Raw genomic sequence first — 10,499 nt, forward strand, 5'->3', positions numbered from 1 at the left:
CTGTCTTTGGGGGTCTGTCTCATTTACTGTAGGTGTTTATGTGCCAGCAGGAACTTTGTACTGGAGTTGTCTATGCTGTCTATGCTGAAACACCCTAAATGAATGTTTATACCTTCAATTGTGTTTAAGCAACAATGACACATCCTAACATCAGCGGTGGAAAGAAGTAAAATGGGTCATTTCTTGGGGCTGCTGTAGTGGCCCAGTGGTGAACCCTGAACGTAGGTGAGGATGGCACTCTGGAGGTAGCTGGCTCTCTGCGCCTCGTCCTCCCTCATCCTCTGAATCTCTGCCTCTCTCAGACGCAGCTTCTCCTTCATGGAGGAGATCTCACTCTCCTTGTCAAGGATCGCCTCTCTGTGGTTGCTGGCGAGCACTACGGAACAGCAAACACATACAGTATAATGGTCTGGATGATGAATGCAGGTTTAACCATGAAACTGTACAGGATGGGAAAGCTGTGATTGTGTGTGTGTGTGTGTGTGTGTGTGTGTGTGTGTGTGTGTGTGTGTGTGTGTGTGTGTGTGTGTGTGTGTGAGAGAGAGAGAGAGAGAGAGAGAGAGAGAGGGAAATGGTGGAGAAGGTCAGAGGAAGAGAAGAAGGGCAAGCGCCAAGTGATCGTGCACCTTTCATCTCTCTTTCTAAAGCGCTGATCTTTTCTTTGAGGCCCCCTTGCGCCGTCCTCTCAGCCTGCAGGTGTCCAATCTGCTCCTGCAGCTCCACCCTCACCCTGCACACCTCAGCCACCTTCTCCTGGTCCTTACCCGACAAGTCCTGGTACCAGAACACAGTTTGTTTTGGACACAGAAAGCACAATTTTAAACAAATATACACCCTCAAACATGTGCCAGCACAAATCCATGACACACTGAAGAACATCTGAACGGAGGAGGATACAATCTGTGTGGGTGCTATTCATATTTTGTGCATGTTGTGGGTTGCAAACCTGCTGCAGCTCTTCAATCCTGCGTCTAAGTCCGTCTATCTCAACGCTATGTTGTCCGTTCTTGGACTGCAGGTCGGCGATGGTCTGTTTCTGCTGGGAGCAGTACGTCTGGGCCTCCTGACGGGACTGACGCACAGAGCGAAGCTTCTCCTCCAAGGAGGCTGCATGTTCCTGCTGCTCCCCGGAACCAATGTGGATGAGGGAGAGAGGAAGGAAGGAAGGAAGGAAGGAAGGGGGGTTTTGTGTCTTTTCTTGTGAGATAATGATTCAGTCAACTGATGTCAATTGAATCTCTTTCTTTCTTATGTGCCCGTCAAGCTTAATATACTTATACTTTGTCAAGTTAAGGATATTCCATAACCCGTTAAATTTTGTTTCCGGGGTTTTGGGTTGTTCTTTTTTGGGGCGGATTGATGTTATCGATGTAGCACAGAAAATAAAAAAATTACAGACATATTCCAATAGGACCCAAAATTATGGAGCAGAGGGGTCTAACTAGGGGGAAAATACAGTATTTAAAAAATGTCCCTAATGTTTTTCTTTTAATGTTAGACTGAATGAAAAGTAAATATGCCATTTTCAAGATTTGCCGCAGCATAAAAAGACCTTATTTACACACACTCTCACACGCTCTCAAAGCGTACCTGCTCCAGGCGGATTTGAGCACGCACTTTGCCCAATTCCTCTTCTGCCTGGGCTCTCTCTGTCACACACAACGCCTTTGCTTTGCTCAGCTCCTGCAGCATTACACATTGCACATTTTAATGTCTGTGTTATACTGTTGTTTTTTACCATGCTTTTTTAAAAGCATGCAAATCTCATGCTTTTAAATCTACTTTATGTTTTTATTAAAAAGCTGACCTCTTCCAACTGGATTCTCTGACTCTCCAGTTTGAAGATGCGTTCCTGCAAAGCTCTCTCGCTTTCCTCTAGGTGCCGATTCACATTGTCAACCTGTACAAAACATTTGATAATATTAATAAAACTTCTATGAAAACATGATCTGCAACACAATTATTTATACTGTACTTAGTTGATCAGGGTTCAGTTAGGGCTCTATACTAGGTCCGCTCCTGCTATTTCTGCTATTTTCACAGAATGTTCCAGAATAGGAATGCTAGGGTTAATGTGTTTAACTCCTATAACTAAGGTTCATGCTGTTTAGTGTTCTCTGACCTAGCACTTTGCCAGCTCTAAATTGTAAATTATAATTGTAACTACATCCTGGAGAGTACCTCTTTCTGACGTAGACTATCCATGTCTTCCAAGGCCTGTTTGGACCTCCTCTTTTCCATCTCCAAACGATCTGATGGAGGGTGAGAGAGAAAGAAAAGTTGTGGTTTTCAGGACACTAACACTATAAACCTGGTACTATAAACTGGTCTTTTGTGTGCAGTGCCTTAAGCCTGATTTATACTTGGTTGCACAACCGTTGCGCATGCCAAAAATATCAGATCTTGTAGATACCGGCATGACAGGATGCGAAACAAAGTACAAATAGGTACTGTATTACCATATGAAACTACAGTGTGCGTTTGTATGTTACCTTCTGTCTGTGCTAGCCGTAGTTTTAGCTCTGCTGTAGTGTTGGTCAGCTCTTGCTTCAGCTCAAAGATCTGCTGTTGCTGGCATTTACATCTGCGCTCCATCTCCTCCACCTAACACACACAGTTGAGAGAATGGTTTCCAGGGACTTCACATGCATACAACACTTACAACAGGCATGGAGGATAGACAGGTCTGTGATAAGAATACAGGTTTTCTGATGTACAAATGAATATCGAATCAAGCAACGTAAAAACTGTCTGGGGTGTACACAAAAGCCCAAAGTAAAAATACAAATGACCCCAGAAGTGTTTTAAAGTGAGAAACCCATTCAAGTGGTCAAAGTGTGTGTCTACCTACAGTACCAGGGCATTTCAGTACAAGTACTGAAAGTGAATTCAGACCCGGTCACCTGGTCACAAAATCTCACACCTTTCACGCACCTTATTCCTGAGTTGTTGATTGGTTTCTGTTGTGTTTTGCATTTCTCTGAGGAGCTTGCTCTCTCTGAGTACGCCGTCCTGTAGAGCAGAGGACACACAGTGGTCACATGACAGCCCAGTCACCCTGTCATTTTAATGCGTTTCTTCTCTGTCCGTTCAGTATCTCGGTTCAAACCTCCTGCTCTTTCCTCCTCTCTCTATTCTGCCGTTCCCGCTGTTCATCCTTCTCGGTCTTCACACGAGCCAGTAGCTCTGCCAGATTGTGATTCTTCTGCTCAGAGAGTGCAAGGGAAGCTTCTGTCATCTGCAATCTGAGTACACACAAACACATCATGATCATTGTAACTTCGAAGCATGCACAGTCTATCCATTCAACCAAAGATACTAAAGGGAAATAAAATAAGATAGGAGAAAATAAGTGCTTACTAAAGTAGAAGATCGATGAGGCAGACTATTGTTTTGAAAATGATGCAATGAATAGTAACATGATTGAAAGCTCAGAGACATTGCATGATTTATGCTAGCAACATGCATGCACAACTCAAACAAAGTTGGATTTTGCTCAATCTAAGGAGACATGCAGGGTTCCCAATTAATTATCGTTTACCAACTTGCGCAGTCCCTGAGTAGGGTGTGCAAACTAGACGTAGATATTAAGTTGAATAGGAGACCCTCCCAATGACCACCCCGCAAAACTCAAATAGACCCCGACTGCAAATGTAATTTTCCTCTGAGGATGGAAGTTAGCGAGCCATCACTCTTCCTTCCCACTTTGGTAAAAATGGTTCTGTGTGAAGCCAAACACGCAGGATAAAATACAGGTGGCCAGGTGCCACCTTGTCTAATGGAAGTATCCACAAAAACAGTTCCCAAAGGGGAAAAGGGGAAAAGGGGACAGCAGTATGTGGGTCATCGCGGAGAATAAATAGACATGCTGTTGGGGTCGTGTATGTACCTGGGAATCTTTGGCTGCTAATAATAGCTGACCCTCCAAGCACCTGATTAAAAATTCAACACCTGTAAAGTCTGCATGAGGCTGAGTCAGGGGATATGCCTCTCATTATGATAAAAAGATGGGGTCACTCACAACTAAGTCTATAATATATCAATAACAATGTGAGGCGGCAGTGGCTCAGGGGTAGAGTGGCTGGATGGTAACCGTAAGGTTGCCAGTTCGAACCCGGGTTCCCACAGAGTTACTGTTGAAGTGTCCTTGAGCAAGACACTGAACCCCTAATTGCTCCCGATGTGCTGGTTGGTGCCTTGCATGGTTCCACTTTCCACTGCCATCGGTGTATGAATGTGTGTGAATGTAATGCAGAATCTCTGTAAGGCTCTATATAAATGCACCATTTACCAACCAAGATGGCCATTTCCTTCTGTTTATTTATGTATTAGTAAAAAACTAGGAACTCTCAAAAAGGGATCGATAATTAGATTATAAATTATACATATCGAATTGTCGATATACATAGAAATAAAACTTATTTTAATGAATTAAACATTATTTTAACCGATCTGTATACTACAGTAGAGTATTTTAATACTGAACTTCAGGCAGGACTACTTGTCCACCAGTCGGATCTCAAGTAAGATATTATTTTGTGCTTCCATTGTATGAGCCGAGAATAAAGGAAGAGATGAAGCGTACTTGGCGGTGACTGAGTTGACAGCTGACTTCCTCTCGTTCAGTGCTTCCTGGAGCTGGCCAACATGGATAGAGGTTGTTCTGACAGGGGGGAAACATTTGAACCAGTTATGCCCTTTCATACTTTGCTGGTGGAAATAGCCTATCTACAATGTCACAATGGCAAAATATATATATGGGGGAATATTTGGGGGTGATTGTTTAGGACACTTCACAGCTTGAAAATCCAGTTTCAAGTGGTCTCCATAATATGGCCGCGTCACGTCCGTGTCGTAAAACAAGAGAAAACTATGTGTCCCAAAACATGACATTTTGTAGTGCACCCGTTAATATTGAAACACGGAAGGGCCATATGCCAAATTTAATATAGAATAATGATGCCAGGTTTAAAGTGGTCAGAGAGAGAGAGACAGCAAAGTCAAAGTAGTTAAAAATAGTAATAGGTGCTCCTGGATTAAACCGTGGTAAGACATCAGATAAAAAAGGCACTCAAATGTTAAAAGAGAGCAGCCATTATTAAACCAACATGTTTGGACCACACTCGGTCTTCGTCAGGGCTAACCCTAACCAAGCCCTGATGAAGACCAAGTCAAGTGTGGTCCAAACATGTTGTTTTAAATAAAGGCTCCCTCTTTTAACTTTGAGTGCTGGGATCTCCAATTATTTTATCTATCCAACTCTAACTACTAATCTATTTTTTATGTTGATAATATGACATTTTTGTCAACTGTTAGTAAAAATGTGCCTTAAACACTTTCAACCTGGTATATCTATTTTGGGCACAATAACATGGGCAAATGTTTTTTAACATTTCACATTTCACAAATTAAAAAATATAGAAAGAATACCAAATCTACAATCTAGAAATGTGTCAAGATGTAGATTGGGTATTCTTCGCTGTTTGCTGTACGTGGTTAAGCCAATCATCCCAAACCACTGACCTGCTGGAGCGTCCCATGTCCTCTCTCTGTTTGTCTATCGTCTCCATCAGATTTAGGTACTGACAGGGAGATATGATGACCAGAAAAAATACAATGTGATGTTATTTTTGTATTTTCATTGCAGAGCTAATTGTGTAGGTTATTGGTGCTTACATGTAGCAATTGAATACTTCACCAAAATGAAGTAGCAGCATTAAACACACGTGGCTCTCTCCTAATAGCTACATATGACAAACAAGCATTCCTCAGACATCAATATAATGTACAAATACTGTGCGGCCACCCACACACAACATAACATTCTACAGTTGTGGCCCGCTGCCTGATCTAGTTGAATAAATTAATACCCCTGGCTTAAGTAGTCAGACTAATAGTAATTTAGTAAATTATAAAAAATGAATTAGAATACCGGTAGTTTTACTTTGATTGGTTAAAAAAAAGCGCTTATTCGATTGATTCAAAAAGTAATGGACAGATGAATCGCTAAGAAAACAATCAGTAGCCGCAGCCCTATACCTGTCGTCCCTTCTCCTCCTTAATGGTCTGGATCTCCTTGGTGAGGACCTGGGTTCTGTTGCGACTCGTGTTCAGAGTGGACTGTCTTTCAGAGTTACGCTCTATAGCCTGCTCTGGAGGGGGAGATGACAGGTGGGAGCGGGCAAGGACGGGACAGAAATGAGGCTGTGTGTGAGAGTGGAGGGCAGTGTGTGTAGCACACGGACAGGGCAAGGCAAGAGATACACGTGGTATAAGTGGATATTATGGGAACGTAACGATGCAACATGAACAAACCTGCTGTGCACGGGTTATACGCATATAATATATATGTGTGCACAGCACACTGAATACATGCAGATACACTCCTTACCAAGAGCCTTGAGTGTGTCACTAGGTATATTGTTCCCTGCCAAGTCCAGGTGTACCAGTGTCTTGTTCTGCTGTAAAGCCTCCAGAATGGACCTGCCGCCCAGAAGACCAATGTTGTTCCACCTGAGATCTGTGGTATGGGAGGCCAGAGTGGTGCACCACACAACATTGTCACAATACTGATCGCAGATATGCAAAGGACTGTATTATATTTGATTCATAGTTTATGTTTCCCCCCTCACCAAGAACTTCCAGGGTGCTGTTCTTCTTCAGTGCCAGAGCGAGCTCTGAGGCCCCCTGGTGGCTTATCTGATTATTGCGTAGGTCCAGATGGGTCAGGGTGTTATTGGAGCCCACACCCTCACAGAACACAGAGAATGCTTCATCCCACATGCCCAACGCATTCCACTCCAACACCAGTCTGCAAGCAACACATGAGCACTACTCACTGACACAACAGCACACACAATAATAAGACGTACACAGAGTTTAAAACCAGACATGCATCTTGGGATGTTGCCCTAATAATAACAGCTGCACATTTCTCACCTACGGATAGTCTTGTTCCGAGCGAGCAACTTCCCCAACACCTCAGCACCCGTCGATCTCAGGTTATTTCCCTACAAAGCAACATCACAAATATGCAGTACAGGCAAATACATGTACAGCTTAGCTTTATAGTATTGTATTTTAGAATATTATCTGCGTTATGTTTTGTATTGCCCTGGGTCTTGTTTTAGCATAAGCATTCAATCAATCAATCAAGCAATAACATCATAATAAGCAACTTGGCAAAAAATATCAGATCTACAATCAGATTGCAACACGTTGTGACTGTAAGCTTCTTGATTGCCAATTTCCTCTGTTGACGTACAACTAGTCTCTCGAGACTAAAAAAAAAGAGGGCACTGTTTTTCCTTTGTTTTACCAACTAGACCTGTCCGTGCCCGTTGGCCACCGGCATACTTGGGAATGATGCAACTTGGGAACCTAATAATATCCGTTGTCATAGCAACGGATAGGAAATTATTCCCAATGCATTTTTCCCATAGACATTTCAAAAAATATTTATTTAAAGACGGTTACGCCGCGGACAAAGCCAACTCGAGTTGTGACAAATCATGACAACAAACAATATTTTGGACTGAACAAATCATACTATAATTCAGTCAATGTCTGTCAGAAACACAGCCGTAGCTCCTCACTGCCTGCACCAATCGCTCCCTTTCACACAGGCATTGACCATAATAATATGGAGGGCGTAACGAAGCCCTCTTTTCGATTTGACACATTAATGATTAATAATGAATTTATTAGTGAATTAGAAATGCGAAAACGCACCCAGGGCGCAGGGGGGCAAATATCTCACAAAAGGGCTAGTAATTACAAAGAAGAAAAACTACATCGAAAGTGTTGTAACCTGCCGTTTTTTTTCTTTGAAATGTCTATGAGGAAAATGAACGGGGAATAATTTCCTGGGCCCTGCTAGTGGGCAGGACTGCGACGCTCTATTGGCTGAGGCAGAGGCTGGCAATTGCACACGTGAGAGGAGTTGGCCTCATTAGGCCCACTGGCAGAGCCTGACCAGAGCCTTTTGTGGTGTTTGTGGACAACGGTGTATGCCACCGACTCGAGGCTGGGCACTGCACTCCCTGTGGGGGTGTGAAACGTGTGTGTCAAATTTGAAGTCGGTGGGGAAAATGGTTCTCGAGTTACGTGCATTACAACCTTACACACACACACATGCAGACAGACACGTGGCGCATGATTTATAGTAGGATGTGTACTGCAAGTACAGTAGGTTGAAGTGGTTAATGAAGAGAGAATGTTACCTTCAGATCCAACACTTTAATACTGGTGTTACCAAACAGTCCACTGATGAGCGCCTTGGCACCTGAAGGAACAAACATGGACAGTATGGCAAGAGATATTGTTCTAAGCAAGGTGGTACCCAACAGGAACAACTAGAGAGACCTCAGCACAATTAATTATTGGGTGTGTGCTGTGCTACTACTGAGCGCTACAAATTAGAATATCACTGACATGAATCCCTCCATTCTAGGGCTAGATAGTATTGGTTGAAATTGGTTGGGGCTTACTGACAGAAGCACATATTATTTGTTTTACAGGAAGAAATCATGATTGGATTTAGGGTATAAAAGGATATAAAAATACAAAGATTATTTTTTTCCGGGAGCACAATTTGACCACAGGTTAAAACTTTTTTCTTTTCAACTCGACTTTAAATGATAACCGAAGACAATAAAAAAATTAATTAAAATACTGTGTATATATATACACACACAGGTATATACACTATACAGGTATATTCATAATATATTCAAGTGCCATTATGATCACTTCACGTGACATAGAACATTTGTACGTTACGTTAAATCAGAAGTATGTGCCAGAGGCTCACACACATAAGATACAGTACCTTCCTCACTGAGCATGCAGTCACTAAGAGCCAGTTCTGTGAAGACCGTATCTTTGTGGAAGACCCTGCCCAGCACAGCACAGGTGTCTGCATTCAGGCTTTGCGCCTTCAGGTCCAGTCTGGCGCCCCCCGTCACCACCCTGGTCTCTTGGAGCTGTGTCAGAACGGACTCCTGGGGCTCCACACTTCCCTCTTTACACAAACGCAGGTATGTCCGCCTGAAGGCCTCCATCCTGGGTCACACTTAGTGCTTTTCTTTCTCTCTGGTTGCTCTCCTCCTGTCTCGTCTTGTGCCCTACCCCTTTCATCCACGGCTCGCTTGCACCACCTCCAATTATAGCTCTCCTCCTCAGGTCAGGTCCCCAGCCTTTTTGTCCTCACCCCCTTCCTCTTGGGCACTGGCTCTCTTTTCCTGAAGAGGCACATTGTTGTTAATGAAAATCAGAATGAATGAAAATAGACCACAACAGCAGATTTCCTCGGTTCCATCTGTTACTACTAACTGCATCTAGTAGTCCTTGAGTTCAGTCACAACCCCACCTCATGTACCTCTCCCTTTGCTGGTCCCAGAATGATAATTTAACCACCCAAAGAGGTTACAAGCTGTAACCAAAATAACCACTGATTTGTGAACCTGAACACGTACACTCTTCCAGTCCAGTACAGTGTGCTTAGTGCTTACTAATCGGTAACCACTAAGACATTATAATATTTGGCAAATTGGCACACATTGCATGATAGTTAGTTGAACCTTACTACACTATGTCGTAATTATAGGTTCTTAATGCTGAGGTAGCTCTGGTCCATAGCTCTAATGCGAACAATGCTGAGGTACAACCGTACAATGAGATGACAATGAAGCTGATAATTGATAACATTAATTGTGAAGGAGCCTAATATGCTACGAATTCCATTCATTTACTGTAAAGATTCACACAGACTGCTTGAACGACTATAACCATATAAATAGCTAGCCGCAATTTGCAACAGCCTATTAATGTGATTATTGTGCAAAAATAAAATAACAGTCGCTAGTAACTGGCAACTGCACGACAGCGTGTGATCGATGTCAACAATTGGATACAATGGATTTGATTCGTTTCACACAGTTCCCTTGGCAGCCCGTTCACTGGTCCATATTGCTTTAACGTCTTTTCTTTTGTAGGCCTACACATTTTAAACAAGTGATGGTTGACTATTAGCGAAAGAACAATATGTCAACTCACTATAACGATCGCATGGTCACTTGGTCAGTCAGTTCCAGTACTACTCGTCAGTTGCTGTGTTGTTGTTGACAGCTCTGACGGTTGTGATACTGGAAGTGAATGATACGGTAACCAGGAAGTGTGACCTGGGTTATCTGTAATGCTCGCTGCATACTGTCTGTGCAAAGACACCTTATTTATTTATATTGTCTTTATTAACGTTTCGATGTGTTCTTGTTGCTTTCTGCCTCCCCCCCCCCACCGCGGTGTGTCAGCTTTTCGCCTGGCCGACTTGTAATTCCTATTTCCTGCATTCGCTACTGGTGACCTCTTGCCTGGATGCTGGATCTGGTCGCACACTCGCTCGCACTCGGCACTCGCAAGGCATTTTGGGTGGTGTAGTCGATCCCGTATACACTACAGCAACAGTAAAATAGAGCTAAAATAAATTAGTCGCCCTTTTC

The 10,499-nt window shown here is 43.0% G+C and overlaps 1 protein-coding gene across 2 annotated transcripts; it reads right to left on the reverse strand.

Moving 5' to 3' along the window:
- Position 1: 1 nt before the first annotated feature.
- lrrc45 (leucine rich repeat containing 45) lies at positions 2-10,276 on the reverse strand. 2 transcript variants are annotated; one of them, XM_080788444.1, is made up of 18 exons: positions 10,057-10,276; positions 8,831-9,242; positions 8,223-8,284; positions 6,940-7,010; positions 6,633-6,811; positions 6,392-6,520; positions 6,040-6,152; positions 5,524-5,582; positions 4,586-4,663; positions 3,110-3,245; positions 2,935-3,012; positions 2,493-2,604; positions 2,182-2,252; positions 1,808-1,900; positions 1,591-1,683; positions 947-1,120; positions 627-774; positions 2-376 (listed from the first exon to the last, which is right to left on the reverse strand). In XM_080788444.1, the coding sequence occupies exons 2-18, from the start codon at positions 9,060-9,062 to the stop codon at positions 177-179; spliced, it is 2,028 nt and encodes a 675-aa protein (XP_080644570.1). In that variant the 5' UTR covers positions 9,063-9,242; positions 10,057-10,276; the 3' UTR covers positions 2-176. The 2 variants fall into 2 exon arrangements, with proteins under 2 accessions (XP_080644570.1, XP_080644571.1); XM_080788445.1 differs by lacking the exon at positions 10,057-10,276 and having other exon boundaries at positions 8,831-9,376.
- Positions 10,277-10,499: the final 223 nt, after the last annotated feature.

The sequence above is a fragment of the Protomyctophum bolini genome (genome assembly GCF_963924005.1).
Source record: "Protomyctophum bolini genome assembly, chromosome: 18".
Taxonomy (NCBI): domain Eukaryota; kingdom Metazoa; phylum Chordata; class Actinopteri; order Myctophiformes; family Myctophidae; genus Protomyctophum; species Protomyctophum bolini.